At 41.5% G+C, this 17,098-nt stretch overlaps 1 protein-coding gene across 6 annotated transcripts in view; it reads right to left on the bottom strand.

Annotated features, from left to right (window-relative positions):
- The window catches only part of NCALD (neurocalcin delta), a 145,514-nt gene that overhangs the window by 25,207 nt on the left and 103,209 nt on the right, over positions 1–17,098 (bottom strand). For 5 of the 6 annotated variants that reach the window (XM_074944013.1, XM_074944012.1, XM_074944014.1 and 2 more), the window contains one exon: positions 1,562–1,961. In XM_074944013.1, the coding sequence (XP_074800114.1) occupies positions 1,562–1,939 (378 nt within the window). In that variant the 5' untranslated portion in view covers positions 1,940–1,961. Of the gene's footprint in view, positions 1–1,561; positions 1,962–2,984; positions 3,094–17,098 lie in introns of all 6 variants that reach the window. The other variant, XM_074944011.1, reaches the window with a different exon arrangement.

Raw genomic sequence — 17,098 nt, 5'->3', positions numbered from 1 at the left:
CCTTGGCTAAGAAAAGCATGTTTTATTTGTCCAATGAAGTGTAATGCCCTAGTCCACTTTCAAAATGATCTTAGCTGCTATAGAGTCAAATTAAGAAGAAGTGACACATTGGTCAGCTGGTGAAAATGACCATAAATGGGTGCCAATTATACACAGAGGGGATGTAAAGAGCGGTGAAACCAGTCAACAACTCATAGGAGATGTAAGAAGCTGCAAGATAAAGCAGACTCTCTGCATACACTTTTATTTCCTCCTATTAGTTGCTTTTCCTGCTACAACCCTGCCTTTCTGTCCCCTCATCATGAATTTCTGTCCACTTGCCATTATCCATACTTCTTCTGAATGTCCCCTGTAAGCAGATGCAACTTCACTGATGGTATTGTTGTTGTACCATTTATACCAGTCTGAATTTGGCACACAGTTGTTAAAATATTCATTCATGCCCCTTAGAGTTAGCTACATGAAGTCCTGTTTAACTCTCAAACAAGCACACAAAATACAAAAAATAAAAGAAGACGAAGGTGGCTGCAACTGGGTCAAGTATACGGTCTGATGTATATGGAATAGAACAAGTGCCATCACTGGTTCCTGTTGGGAGGATGTTCAAAGACAGACTAATAAAAAGGAGTAGGATGGCATGCATTATAATGATTCTACAATCATAAATTGTAATTAGTATGCATTCCATTTCCTCCATTTCTATCAGATCTTTAAACATGAATTGTATCATATCTAATTAGTACTTCAATATCTCCAGTGACAAGGAGGCAGGCGCTTCCCTAGCAGAGGTGGATTACACAGATTTAACTATGCAAGTGTATTATAACCAAAAAAAAAAAAAAATGAAGCTTTCAATGAATTTGATGTGCCCTCAAGGGGAAAGACACATTAGAGAAAGATGAAAATGGGGAAGAACTCATAAGTGCAACATTAGATAATATACCTGAAGCCATGCATGGAATCAAAACAGAGGGCTTGTCTACACTGGAAAATTATATTAACTAACACAATGTAAAGCGCTCAGGCCATGTCCGGGTTAGGAAAAGAGCTTTCAAACATTTTAGCTATTTCTTCATACTCAATATGCTTTTAAAGAGGACTTTGCTCTTAGGTAGACCGGGCCAGTCCCGTTTAAAAATGTGTTAGAGGGTCTTGGTCAACCCAAGGCTCCCCACTAGGATGACCCAATAGCAGCTGACATGATGTTAAATATGACAGTCCTTGTCTACATGGAGTTCTTTGTAATATTTATCATTATGTTAGTTACCGTGTTCAAACTCAAGGTAATTTCCCAGCATAGGGAAACCCACAGAGAAGCAGCATGTCTACTCAGTAAAGCTTCAAGTAGCTATAAACATCTCCATTTCTACTCTAATTGGTGTTCCACCTTTGCCAAATTTAACAGTATCTTTTTATGTTCAAGCAAACATATATAGTAGACTAAAAACATGGGAGAAGATATCACAATAACCTTTTGCGCACCCAACATTCACAATACGGCCCCCGTAATTTAAACAGAGCGTGAAAATGAAAATGTAAAACCCTCCTGAACAGTACATACCTGCACTATCTCCAGCATTTCTGACTTACTGATGTATCCATTTCCATCCAGATCATACATGCTGAATGCCCACTTCAGCTTTTGCTCCAGTTTACCTCTAGATGTTACGCTCAAGGCTATAATAAATTCTCTAAAGTCTATTGTTCCATCGCCGTTCGCATCGAAAGTGCGGAATACGTGTTCCGCAAATTTAGAAGCGTCCCCATAAGGAAAAAAGTTCCCATATATTTTCTTAAACTCCTCCATAGATAAATGTCCACTTGGACAGTCTCTCAAGAAGCCTTTGTACCACTCCTGGATCTCATGTTCTGTAAAGTCTGTACTTTCTAGCAAATCTTGCATGACCTCAGGACGTAGTTTGCTGTTCTGTTTTCCCATCTTGGTGTCAAAAAATTTTTATCTGAGGAGGAAAAAAAACCACAAATTAATTTTGTTTTAAATTTGGGCAGGGAGGGAGGGGGAGGGAGGAGGGAAGAACAAAGATTCTGAATTTTCTGACACTGGTTGACTTTAGTGCAGTTACTCTAAACTGTTGCCAGTGTAAGCTAGATCAAAATGTGGGGCAGTAAGTAGATTTATCATCTTTCCTGCTTTGAAAAATACCATCATATTTACTATCAGTAAATACTGACCTATGCACTGATTTCTGAGTCTTTTCCTAGGAATTACAGTGAAATCAAATTCAATTCTGATTGATCTTTCAATGCTAGTTCACTCTAGAAGTAAATTCTGCTCTTCAGTGGAATGCCAGCCATGCTGCTCACAGTAGCTTACGAGATACCTTTCTTGTTGGGTATGGATCCGCATAAACCCAGGGTTGTGAGTTCAATCCTTGAGGGGGCCATTTAGGGATCTGGGGCAAAAATTGGGGATTGGTCCTGCTTTGAGCAGGGGGTTGGACTAGATGATCTCCTGAGGTCCCTTCCAACCCTGATATTCTATGATAAGTCCCTTTTTTAGTTAACATTAAAATTACAGGGGGTGGAATCTGGATAGAAGCAGGGGTGGATTCTTTTGCATACACCATTAAATGTATTTTTGATGCTCCTTTGTAGCCAGGAATCAGAGCTATCAGATAATTGTAAATTTATTTAGCTAAGGTCCTTTCAAAATCTCTTATGGGGGGGGGGGAAGTGACCTGCTAATCACCTCATTTACAATATTGGAAAGTCATTTCCCTTACATTTACCATGAAGAAATATTCCTGAATACAACTCATATGTCCACTTTTTCAATTAAATCACCTTAGTTACATTTTGTTAAAGGCAAATTGCTATGTACTGTATTGTGCTATAGGTGCAGTAAGGATTAATGGCCTTTGGCTTTTAAATACAATTTCAGAGCCTGATCATGCTACTCCAAAGGACACTATCATTAATTTTATTGGCAGCTTAAAAAAGCACATCTCCAAAAGAAAACCCACCTCATTTTCATTGTTAAAAGTGCTTCTCCTGTTCATTGCTGTGCATTTATAGCCAGATTCCCCAGCTCTTACTGAGTTCCAGCGCATGACTGAATTGTGGAAAGCCATTCTTCAAACAAAAATTAACATAAATGATCAGATTCATTACGCAGATGAAAGCCATAAAATATGATTTATGAACATGTAACTTAAATGGGTCATGGCTGTTTGTGATTTAATCTGTAAAAGCCTTCAACATTGTTATGCCATGGTAGATTCACTATTTCATAGGGTCGAACTTGTGAAAAATATCTATAATGGCTGATGAACTTCTAACAAAATATCTCTGCAGGTTCAAGATACAAATTTCTTCTTCACTATTTAAAATTTACAACAGTAGTCAGTGGGAAATGTAATGTTCGGGGGAGTTTATATCCTGCCTCTCCCCCTTCATCCCTGGAAAGAGAAGGTGAAAATGTTGGGCCTGTCCTTATTGGTGCTGAGCATTTCCTGGGCGCTGCTGAGCATCTGCTACTCCCACTGAAATCGATGGGAGATATTTTCCAGGATTGGGCCCTTACAATCTAATGTTTATAGAATCAGAATATCAGCATTGGAAGGGACCTCAGGGGGTCATCTAGTCCAACCTCCTGCTCAAAGCAGGGCCAATCCCCAATTTTTGCCCCAAATCCCTAAATGGCCCCCTCAAGTATTGAACTCACAACCCTGGGTTTAGCAGGCCAATGCTCAAACCACTGAGCTATCCCTCCCCACAGATCTGAACAACAAAACCAAACTGGCCTTTAAAAGAGAAAATGTTTGTGAAGTACTTGAAGATGGAAAATGCCATTTTAACAGTAAATATTGCTACCACCTTTTCCTCACTCATCCTTGCCAAGTGATGCATTATAAAGCCCAAGGCCTGAATTCCTTGGAGATGGTGCAAAGACCATTGATTTATGGGCCAGATCTAATATTCATGAGATCAGTGGAAGGACTCTCAGTGATTTCAAATGGACGTTTGATTGGGTCCATAATGAACAACCTGGGAGTTTTCAGAGCGAATGAGTTACATTAAAGCAACCAGACATTTTCAAGCTTGCAATCTTGGAGTTTATATCAGGAAAAATGACATATGCAGGTTCTGGGAGCAGCATGGAGGATCAAACAGCCAGGTGAAATAATGTAGATCAGTTTAAAGCAGTATTGCTTTAATTGAAAAATAAAACCCAAAACCCGTTTGGTGGTTTGGCACCATTCATACCCGTGGCTTGCCATTATTACACAGTTCTGTAGGTTCTGCTACTTTCAGGGCATAAAATTGGAGATGTAACTGCTACTCTCATCTGAGCTATGAGAACACTACGCAAGAAAGCTGCAGGAAAGGATGTGTTAAGCATTTATAATCATTATAATCCCTAGTTTGTGATGTTTAATATCTCAGCCATTTGACTGAAACTTGGAATGAACATTTTCAATCCAAAGGCTTTATCAAATCAAATGTTAATAAATGGAGAGAGCGGCCTTTGTCAGATGGCTTTTGCAATTGTGCCTCATTCTGGGGTTACAGAAGTACAAATATTATTTTTTTATAAATTTATATTAAAATGCATGTGAAATATACTTGCACCAGACAATAAAAACACAGCATAAAATAGCACGCACACACACACACACACACACAAAGTTACAACAGTAATTACTGAGCATCATGCTTAGAACAACTAGCATTCTTCTGCAGGGCCAGATTTCGCACAGGCATAGTAGGCGCATTCTAGTGGTGCCTAAAAATTCAAATTTTGCCATGCCCAGGTCCCAGCAGGGGGCGGGGCTTGCTGAAGGGGAGAGGGCCCCACACAGCCCTGCTGGAGTGCTCCTCGCTCAACCCAGTGGACAGAGTCACCTCCCAGCTGGGCCGGTGAGTACAGCCGGGGGGAGTGGGGGGGAGGAGGGGCAGGGCTTGGGAAAGTGGGTTTGTGGGGGGGCTCTGCACAGTGAGGGGATGGGGGCGCTTGGCAGTGGGAGGTTTGTGGGGGTGCGGGGCAGTGGGGTTGGTGGAGATCTGTGTATGTTGGGGTGCTGAGCAGTGGGGGAGGGGTCAGTGTGGGGTATTTGGCAGTTGTAGTGGGACTGTGTGTGGGGAACTGGGCAGTGGGGTGCCTAAAAGTTAAAAGTGGCAGGTTACCCCCGCTGCCCACGGCGGTTCAGAGCTCCCAGCACAAGATGGTGTAATTTTGGGGATGCGTGCCTGAGAAGCTGGGAGTTGCCCTAGCTGTCGCCTTCTCATGAAGGGGCTGGTCAAAGTGCCTGCATGTAACTGCAGCTGGATGTGTCCCTATCTGTATGTAGCTGGTGAAAGTGCAGGCTGAAGCCTGGAGGGCTTTGCAGCTGGTCACAGCAGTACAGTGTAAGAGGGAGCCCAGGCTGGTGGGTCAGGGGGGCTCAGTGGTACTCCAGTTCCAGGTGGTACCCCAGAGGGAACCCGTCACACCTTCCTCTTCTGCTGCTGGGGATAGCCATGACCTCCTTAATTCGGGGGAGGGTAGTTTAAAACTGGAAGAAAAGATAAGGTTGAAAGGAAGAGAAGGGAAAATATAATGAGGGGTGGGCTAGTGGACTAAAGAGGAGAGATGGGGTGCAGGCAGAATGGAGAGACAGGCTCAGTGGGCACTTGGCACCTGACAAGGGAGATATAACTGCCTGCAAAGTTTGTAAGGCGTGAAGAGCCAGTTCTGAGACAGGAACTCCTTGGAGTGTTCAAAGTGGTGATAAGGCAAATCATGAGAAAATAAGACTTGATGATTAAGCACATATTTGGAACAGGAAGTACTATTAGTGTGGAAAACCTTCCAAAGAGAGTTTATGTGAGCCCCATTTCCCAAGCTATTTAAAACCAGAATGAACAAGACAATTAAGACTATACCTTAGGGAACAATCCTGCACTGATGGTGGGATGAACAAGATAACCGAGTGGGGTTTTACAGCTTTAATTTCTACAATGCTATGAATACAGGATTTACATGTTGAGAGTTTCTGGTATATGAAGGTGGACAGTTTCAACAACATGGGGCTAACTGTGAAGAATATTTCCCCACCATATCTGAGCTCAAGGCATCTTATCTGGAAGCCAGCAGCAACCATGGGATAGAACCACTTAAGCAAAACAACTTGACCGGTATCAACTCAAAATTTATATAAATTAGTGAAAAGCCTATGAAGCCACCTAATCCATCCTTCTGTCACTGCAGCATGGGCCTCTGGTCTCTGCAATATAGTATAGAACACTTTATCTTCCTAAATTTCCTTCTCTCTCTCTCATTACTTCTGGCAATAGCCCCATTTATCACCCTATATAATTCCTGTCCTTTAGATCTCGCTTCATAGGAGGGTCTTCGCTCTGTTCTGGCCTGACTCATCCCTACAGGATGGGACTTGGTAACAGAGGGGCTCAGTGTGGGTAACCCTCCCCCCTCCCACACATGTGGAGAATGAGAATTGAGAAGTGTCTGTGGCGCTCTGTGGCTTTCCCACTATCCACTTCCTCTTTTTGGAAGAGAGGGCCTGCCTTAGGCCTGATGGGCCCATGGCCATATGTTTGACAGCCTCATGACACAGGTAGCAGCTGGTGCAGGGGAGAGAAATGGAGTTGTTTAGCTCCTTCACTGTTTGACTGCCTTGTTTAACTCGCCTACCCGGGTATAGTGGGGAAGCACAGCCTCCTTCCAGTATCACTTTCCAGTAATCCCATTGCCAGGCATGGCAGTACGTGTGGGTGGGAATTCTCTGACCCTACTCCAGGGGATGGATTGAAATTGGGCATTCACAGACCAGGTCTGTAAGAACAATGCACAGCAGGTTACGGCACTCTGCCTGGGCTCCATGGTCACAGAGTTTATGTCTGAGCCACAGGGTCAGGATTTGTCTCTTGCTGTCAACACCTTTCAGATATGTGTGTTATTACACCCCTCCCGACCCTCCCCCAACTGCTGTCATTGCTTAGTAAAATGCTACATATTTACTTCTACTCTTCCTTCATATAGTGTGCCAGGTCTCCGGTTCCTGATCCACCATGTGCATGCATGTCTCTCTTCCATTCCTCCTAAAATCTCTTGCAGGACACAGAAAGGTGAATATTTACCTAAGCCAGCCTATTAATGCACACACTCCTGTAAGGCATGTTTTCCTTGTAGCATCAGTTATTCCTTGAGACTTTCATTTGTTTAACTGCTAGCCATGCTTTAGAATAATCAGGTCTCTCTCTTCCAAGAAGCAGCTAGCTACCATAACTCATTTTCTTTCCATCTGCATATTTTGTTTCTCTCTGTGCCCCCATCACTGATGGCTGGAAGGTTGGTGCTGCCATGGCCTGATAATTAATGCAAATCCAAAAGTAAATATGACAGTATGTGGGCAATGTGCTGTGTGTCATCTTGTAAATCACACAAATGTGTCACATGAGGCACCAGTTGCCAAGATAAGAACTTGTGTTCAGTAATTCCCGCAGTACACAGTCACAGAGAGCTGTGTAAATACTCACTGGTATCTCCACCACAGGTTACCCCTGAGCATTTTTCTTCCTCAGCCTCTCTCAAATTTCTCCATTTTTTTCTTTGTGTAGTTCACAACCTCATGACCTTTTCCAACTGCCCTCTCCTCTTTCAGGTGTAGGTGAACTAAAGATGTGTCTGCACTGCAATAAGACACCCATGACTGGAACATGTCAACTGACAGGCTCGTAGGGCTCAGGCTATGGCGCTATAAAATTGCAGTACAGACATTGGGCCCAGGCTCCAGCCCAAGGCCAAATACCCACACTGCAATTCTGTAGCCCCACCAGCCGGAGTCACCTGACACAAGCCAGCTGCAGGTGTTTTTTTGCAGTCATAGACTCACCATAAGTGAATAAACTACAAGTGAATACCACACACACTCCCAGCCTTGGTGGGGCAAATTATATTCTCAGTTCAAGGGATTTAACTTCTTCAGTAAATCCATTGGCATCAATGGAATTACTCAGACTCTACCCCCCTACAATTAAGAGCAAAATCTGGTTGGGTCAAGCTTCTCCCCAACCTGCGTCCCCCGGTGCCACAATTCAAGAAGGAACCTCTTAGAATGTTGTGATTTGTTTCCTTACTACCATTTCTGTTTTGCATCCATACTGTTTGTTGTACTGCTGGCCAACAGGGCTGCCTTTTTTTTTTTAAAAAGCAACATCTCTGCAGCATTTGTTTTGAAGGAAAAACCAACTTATTCAAAACTACCCAGGCTTTGCAAACAGCAGGGGGAAAAAAGATACAGAAATAAAATTTGGGCCTAGCCTCCCTGACTATATCCTTTTAAACTGTCAAACTGCAAACTCTGTAAAATTCACAGGAAGGATGCATTTAAAAAAAAATCTGATTCTTTTTGAGAGTGTGCACAAGTAATTTCAGCAAACAGAACTGTAATATAACAAAAGGAGTACACTATACAAAAGAGGTATAATATGCAGAAATATGCTAGATAAAACTAAATTTTATAATGACCAGGAAGTAAAAACAATGCATGAAGGAGAGGCAAAAAGAACAGAAGAAAAGGAAGAAGATCTGCAATCAGGAGCATTATTAAACACTTATACTTTATTTATTAACATAAGATACAGCCCTCATATACTATCAGATTGTCCTTTGCTATTTAGTAATCTATTGTAATTCCCTTTTACAGAGCTACTTTAGTGAATGATACCATTTGCTCTTTCATGGTAGCCTTGTAGGCTTATCCAATGTCCTAAAATTTTTGTTGCTGAGGGGTTTTTTGAAATTATATTTACCATATTACACATAAGAATCCTTCCCAAATACAGGGTGCCCTCAATTGCTACTTAGACAACATCATGATGTGCTCTTCCTTTATATCATATAAACCCCACAAAAGCTAAAAACAAAAATCCAAAATTTGTAGCAATGTCCTGTGAGAGAGGTTGTGCAGCTGCTGTTCCTATTTGGGCTGCCCAAGTTAATGCGTTAGGAGCTTAGAGATTCGTATGGATATCATACATCAAAAGAGTAGTCAGTTCCTAGTCCCTCTAGATTTATTCCGGCACAGAAGGGCTGCAGCTGCAACCGTGTTGTCTCCTGTTTCTCTTTTTCATAATTCCTTAGTACTATCTCGAAGATTTGGGGGGGAGGAGGAGGCGGCGGCACGGGGAGGCAGTGCTCCTGTCAATAATTGCTAATTTATTACTATCAGGATAGTCAGCATCAATGGTTAACTGGATAACCACTTATTGTCTGTCATGTTATGAGCAGCTGTGCTCTTTGTTCCACTCTGGAATCTTTTGGAGACAGACAGACATATGGCAGTTATGTGTCCGGAGCTGGACTGCAATAGGAATGCCCTCACGCATTCCCACTGCTGCACTGACTTCAGTTTAATCAGAGATGCCAGAATGACGGTCTCCTGATTCCACTGTGTTTCATGTAAAGCGGATGGTTTGCACCAGTGAAATATAACCAAGCATGAATATTTATAGCACTGGAAGGAGGGGAACAAGTCCATATTATGTCGATTCATGCTCTGCAGAGCTGCATATTATACTGTGACTCCACTCTAGTTCACAGTCTGTCACCCAGCCCATTCCAAAAACCTGTATTTAGGAGGTCATAGCTTGGTCATAAAGACACTGCCTAGGTGATACTGGCATCTATCTATCCATCGATTGTTCGTTCATTAACCCCACCTTAGTATCTGACAGCATGCAAAATCTCAGACATTTATGCAGCCAGGTACAGAGCACACTGGGAGTGCCTTCTACATCACTTAAGGCGCAATTCCTCTCCATAAGGACCAGTACAGGTGCAGCAGATACCTGGGACCTGCTGCATCACCCTGAATAGGCTGGGCAAAAAGGGCTGATGATGTGGGTCAGGGAATGGGCTGCTCAATCTATACATACACCAATCCAATGCCTCAAAATCCCACAAACAGAGGTGTGGGATGTGGTGATTCAGCCTGTGATCTGCCCACACATGGGGAGAGTGGATCCAATCCTGCCCTTCCAGTTATTTTGGCTTTTGGAGGTGTGCAGTTTTCACTCTATGAACATGTAAGAAAAATTATGCAAAAAATGTTGGTTAAGCATTTATTACCCAGATCATTTACTCGGTGCTGAGTGGGAAGAGCTTCAGATACACAGCACAGCTCTGATAATGTCAGAAGGTTTTGGTTTTGACTTTACCATTTCTATTTATTTTGTTTCAACTTTTATGTTATCAAAACAAAGCAGTTTATCATTATTGAAATGATTCAATAGTTCCAAATCAAATTTGGGGGGAATTTCTGTTCTACAGAAGATTTTGAAAATATAGACTTTTTGCTGTGATTCAAAATGAAAACAAATTTCAAAATATTGGACTTTCCTACAGAATGGAAATTCCAGTCTATGACCAGCTCTACTCAACAATAAAGCCAACTTCTTTCTATGATGACTTAGGGCAATATTCTGTACTGACTGATATGCAGTGTAGCTTATTAAAGTCAATGCCATCTAACAAGCTTCCAGCTCTTAGTAGTCTAGGTGAAGTTCAAGGCCAGCCATTCTGATTGTACAGACAGAAGTGGAAGATCATGACACGGAATTCACATGTGAAATCCAAAACTCTACTGAGAGTCTATGGGAAAATATCGTTCCAATAACTTGTGCCACAGCCTACAGCTTCTAATAGTCTACTCTAGACAAAGCAGCTGTCCAGCCATTCATATAAATATTAGAATCTCTAAATTGTATGTTCAATTAGTCACCATTATCTATAATATTACTCCACAAAAATATTAAAGTCAACCAATATTAAAAAAGAGAATATTTGTTATCAGTCTCTACTACAGATTGTCACTTTTGTACAGTAACTGCTGAACGGTACGTTGAAATGGAAGATAAACCTATTTATAAAATTTAATTTTATACTATCAAAATTATTAATTTACTAAAATTACATTCAGAATTGTGTATTTATCTTGATACATCAAATTGACATAATGGAATATATGGATAAAATGCGTGATATAGAATATAATAGGAATTGGTTTAACATAGTATACTGTATGTCAGGGGTCGTCAACTTATGCTATCTTTGGCACGTGAGCCGATTTTTAATGGCACGCTGCTGCCTGCCGGGTCCCGGCTGCCGGCCCCGCTCAGCCCGCTGCCAGCCCGGGGTTCTGGCTGCCAGCCCGGGGTTCTGGCTGCCAGCCCCTTGCCAGCCGGGGTCCTGGCCGCAGGCCCCGCTCAGCCTGCTGCTGGCCTAGGTGAACGGAACCCCAGGCCGGCAGCGGGCTGAGCAGGCCGGCAGCGCAAGATCAGCATTTTAATTTAATTTTAAATGAAGCTTCTTAAACATTTTGAAAACCTTTTTTACTTTACATAGGACAATAGTTTAGTTATATAATATATAGTCTTATAGAGAGAGACCTTCTAAAAACGTTAAAATGCATTACTGGCACGCGAAACCTTAAAGTGAATAAATGAAGACTTGGCACACCACTTCTGAAAGGTTGCCAACCCCTGCTGTATGTCATATCCTGCCTTAATACTCTTCTCTGTCTTTTGAGATATATTCCATGTAAAGTTTACACTGAGCACATAATTCACACTGTGAATTCAACTACATATAGGAGACTTCAGAAGATCAGCCTTTATAGCTTTCTATATCAGATTTAACTGACTGAGACAACAGTGGTTTGATTTTTTTCCTGCTAGCTTGTTTCACTAGGTCAAAGGTTTCTAAGTGAGGTGCAGTAATTAGTTTTCTTATAATGAAATAGAAGACTCATTCCTGAAAAATGCAAACACAAAATTTTTACAGTGTAAAGTTTTTTAAAAATTAAGTAGCAACATCTATTAATTTTGAAAATGACGACGACATCCAGTTCCGATTTCACATGCAAGGAGAGACACAGACATGTCTCTTATACATGCATGGGCACTAGGACCATACCTGATATGCAGCGATATCTACCAGTATGAACTGAGGTTTGGACAACATCCTGCGAGTCAATACACTGACTCTTGCAAAAGGAGTTTAACTACATTTTTACAAATTACTTGCTGTGACACTCTCTCTGTGTATGCAGTGGCTTCTCTCTCTTTTACTTTTTATCATTAGATAATGTAACACTGACACACATACAGGCATCAGCAGCAGGACCTCTTGCGACCTCTTGAGCTTAAGCGCAGAGCCTACTGCATGAACTACAAGACACATCTCTGTTATATAGGGCTGTAGTAGGCTCATCAATCTCTAGCTGGCCTAGCCACCACTAGAGGGGGAAAGTGTGCCATTCCGAACAAGCAGGGGTTAGGTGCAGAGAAGCATGTCCCCAAGCTTCAGTGACTTCCCAATTGAATTGCCTGAAATCCCTGTAGGGGACATCACTTGTAACGCTGACCCACATGGGGCGTTGTCAGCGGGGACCAAACCTGGGACCTTTTGAGCTTAATACACGAGCCCCTACTGCATGAGCTAAAAGACGCATCGCTGTTAGCCAATGCTGTAGCAGGCTCATCAACCTCTAGCTGGCCTAGCCCCCGCTAGAGGGGACAAAGTGCCACACCAAGCAAGCAGGGGTTACAATAAGGTACTGACAGAATTCACCATTCTAATCAGAGGGACTAGCTGCTCACACAAATTAGTATTCGCAAAAAGAAAAGGAGGACTTGTGCACCTTAGAGACTAACAAATTTATCTGAGCGTAAGCTTTTGTGAGCTACAGCAAATCGGATGCATTTCAGTGGAAAATACAGTGGGGAGATTTATATACACAAAGAACATGAAACAATGGGTGTTACCATACACACTGTAACGAGAGTGATCAGGTAAGGTGACCTATTTCCAGCAGGAGAGCTGGGGGAAAAACCTTTTGTAGTAATAATCAAGGTGGGCCATTTCCAGCAGCTGACAAGAACATCTGAGGAACAGCGGGGGGAGGGAGGAGAAGGAGGGGAATAAACATGGGGAAATAGTTTTACTTTGTGTAAGGACCCATCTATTCCCAGTCTTACAGTGTGTATGGTAACACCCATTGTTTCATGTTCTCTGCATATATAAATCTTCCCACTGTATTTTCCACTGAATGCATCCGATGAAGTGAGCTGTAGCTCACGAAAGCTTATGCTCAGATAAATTTGTTCGTCTCTAAGGTGCCACAAGTATTCCTTTTCTTTTTGCGGATACAGACTAACACGGCTGCTACTCTGAAACAGATTAGTATTGTTTTACCTAACAGAATGAAGGTAAAAGGAAACTTTCTAACAGCATCCATTCATAATTTAGACTGTAATAAAACACATTAGGGGTGATGTTTCAGTCAAGAAACATTTACATAGTGATAGCCGAGAGACAAGATAGATGAGACAATAGCTTTTATTGGACTAACTTCTGTTGACAGAAGGGACAAACTTTCAGGCTACACAGGGCTCTTCTTCAGGTTTGGGAAAGGAAAGCGGAATGTCAAAGCCAAGTACAAGTTGCAACAGATTGTTAAGCATAAGGGGCAATGCCTGTTGTAGGAAGCCACTTAAAATCATCATTCAATACTTGCCCCAACACCTTCAAAAGGCGAGCGGGGGAACTTAAATTCATAACGCTGCTAGAAACTAAAAACTATGGACTTAGCAGGGACACTGGTTTCATGGCTCATTACAATGATTTGTAACACACACCTTCCTGCTAACCCTTAAGGGCCCACTTCAAATCCCTTGTCCATAACAGTCTGATCCTTATTGCCCATTCCATTTCAAGTGGCCTCCTACAGCGTGTGACCCCTTCTGCTTAACAATCTGTCGCAGCTTGTATTTATCTCAGACACTCTTCTTCCTTCCCCAGACCTGAAGAGGAGCTCTGGGTAGCTCAAAAGCTTGTCCCCCCTACCAACAGAAGTCAGACCAGTAAAAGATATTACCACATGCACCTTGTCTGTCATGCCCTGGGACCAGCACAGCTTCAGCAATACTGCACACCCATATTCACAGCTGCTCAAATACCATAGTGATGGCCACAGCTAAAAACCTAGATTGAGTATCTGATGTTTGCTCAGTCTTCACTGAATATTATTATTTCCTCTAATCCCACCAGGATGCACTCATTTCCATTTGATGAGTTAACACCATTTCAGTGTTCATTATTACTGACCACTGAGGAAATGAACAGAAATGCATCAGATAACTGTTTTCAGACAAACAAACCAACCATTTTTTTCCTCATGTAAGTACAAACAATTTTTATTGTTGCCAAAAGTTTAAGTGGGAGAGCCAGAAAATGTTCTGACCCTTCTTTCCACGGTTTAGCTGTAGAAATGCCAGAATGTATTCAACATGGCATAACAAAAGTCATGTTTCATAACTACTTATCAGTCCTAAATAAATTAAAAATGCTAGCTCCAGTTATATTTTCTGTGCCTGTTTACTTTTTGCCTCCTTCCTTCCTGTGCTCCCTGTGGCAGCTTCCCTGAGATTTCAGTTTGCCATTCTCCAGTTCTCCCCTATCTTTTCATTTCCCAGGCACTTTATTTCATTCTGTACTTTTATTAAACTCAATATTGCTAACCCTGTTATTTCTTTCATTCTTTATTCTCTTGACTTCTGTTTTTGCTCTGTTTCCCCTCTCTTTCTTTCCCTAATCCTTTCGACCTAACCTCTTTTTCTTTCTTTTTATATCATCTTTGGCCATGTCCCTTTTACTTTTCTCTTCTCCTCATTTTTGCTTTATTTTCTAACTCAGAATCTCAGTGTATGGTCTGTGCCATACGGTGCCAGTTCTGGTGCCAGTTCTGGTCATGCAAACAATGAAATATTTTGAGACCCAAACAACAGAGCATTGGAAATATTGAAGGGGAGGCCTTCTGTGGTAGCATCTCTCTTTTATGAAATGGTCTGCAGAAGAAATTAGTGGGAGAACCCATGCTCAAGAAGTCTTCTCTTTCCTCCCAACCACTTCCTTCTCAGTTATTTCTCACCTCGCTTCTGCTCGGCTGCCTAGGTCTTGCTATTAGGTGGATTGCTGCCTAGCTGGCGGTGGAAACGGTTCCCTATACTGGTTTTCACAGCATTATCAGTAGGGTCGCATGAAAGAATCATCCATCAGTGATCTGGCCTGTTTGTATGGGAAACCACAAGCTCCAAAGCCGGAATATGGTTGGGTGTGTGTTCGTTTCATGAGTTACAGGCTGGTGAACACTTCAGATACATTCATCAAATGTATATAATCATCATCTGACCTCCACCTGATCTCATTTCCTCCCTCCTCCTTTCTCGTGCTCTGTGCTATCCGCACTCCTCTTTCTTTACTGGTCTCAATCTTCTTGTACTCTCAACTTCGTGTCTTCGGCAGTGTAGCCCCCAACATTTGGAATCATCTCTCATTCCTTGTCTCCCAAATACCCCTTAAAAGCCTACTTTTTAAGCAACCCTTCCTTGTAATTCTCACAACTACTTTCTCCTGAGTGTCCCCTACCTGAACATCCCACACTGTGTCTGGTGTCTGTGCCTTACATTGTAAGATCTTTGGGCAGAAAATGTTTCTTAATCTATGGGCCTGGTTCTTCACTGTGTTACACCAATTTTATGCCAATATAGCTACTGAAATCAGTGGAGTAACACCAGTGAGGAACTCCTAACACACTGGAGAATTGGCCCAGTATTTGTAAAGTACTATGTAAATTTACATCACTTTATAAATGACTTGTTGAATATTAAAAAATAATAGACACAACAGAACTCATCTGATGCTTTATGCCCTAACATTTTGATGACTTCTATGAAAAGTCACATAAATCAGCACGAAACACAGGATTGCCAAAGGAATCCAACAGGAGAGAGAAAGATATCAATAACAATTTAAAAAGAAAAGTGGACTTCTGGTTTTCTATGTGCTTTTTCTTTATTAAAAAGCATTATTAACCAAGAAGTTACTCATGAGACTAATCACTTCTAATGAATGGGTGTTCTAGGAAAAATACACAAGGTGTATTGTACCATACATTAAGAAGCAATATACCCTTTACACATCAGTTATACACCACAGTCCATTACTTTGCTAATTTAAACTGGGGAATGTATCTACACTTTTTCACATTGTTCCCTCACTATTAGTTTAGAGGGCATTCATTTTTCAACCATTTAGCAATAGGCATTCAATTTGATCTTTGTATAGGTTAAAGATTTGACCAATCTGTATCATCCCTCATCATGTAACATGCACAATTTACACTCATGTGATGTTCAATCATTCACGCTCAGATGAACAGTTGTTTCAATTAACTGTTAGTGATTTGTGAAATCAAATGTCACTAAATCTTGCTTGAGAAAGGTGAGTTAATGTGAAACGTCTGCTCTCCCCTCCTCATGGTCCAGTATTACGTGAAATCTTAAAAGTTTATCCAAAAGAACAAGCCTCAACATAAAAATAAACATCAGAATGGATGTTTGCAATTGTGTTTGATCATAGCGCCTATAAAAATATTGTACAAATCACAATGCCTTATTCAGAACAGCACTTGATACTACTTTTTCCTATTTGTGTTAAAATTTCCCACCAAGTATTACAACCAAATTAGACTATAACATCTATTACTCATTCTATACATCAGTCTGAGTGAGGTATGTTCTGCTGCATTTTGTTTATGTGCAGGCTAAAATAATTAAACAACTCCACAGTTTTTAAATTTACTATGTACCAGCTATAAACAGCTGGCAGCTTCCAGAACCTGGTATTAATGAAGGCTCCTCCTCTGAAGGGCCCTGAGCGCAGGTGAAAGGATGGCATTGTGGCTAAGCACTGGATTGGGACTCAGGAGATGTGGATTCTTTTCCCGGCTCTGCCACAGAAGTCCTGTGTGATCTTGGGCAAGTTACTTAATCTCTCTCGAGCAAAGTTCCCCATCTATAAAGTGTGGATAATTATTTTTCCTTCCATTCTTATTTAGATCCAGCTATTTAGACTGTAAGCTCTTCATGATAGGACAGGGCTATGCACCCAGCACAATATGGTCCCCATTTTGGTGGAGTTTCTAGGTACAATTATAATTCAAATAATAATCACGACAGAACACTGTATAATGATACAGAGTTATTACTAATGACTCATTCAGGCAGGAGGATT

This window comes from Natator depressus, chromosome 2 (assembly GCF_965152275.1).
Source record: "Natator depressus isolate rNatDep1 chromosome 2, rNatDep2.hap1, whole genome shotgun sequence".
NCBI classification, from domain to species: domain Eukaryota; kingdom Metazoa; phylum Chordata; order Testudines; family Cheloniidae; genus Natator; species Natator depressus.
Note: the sequence above shows the minus strand (reverse complement) of the source record. Positions and strands in the feature narration are given on the sequence as shown.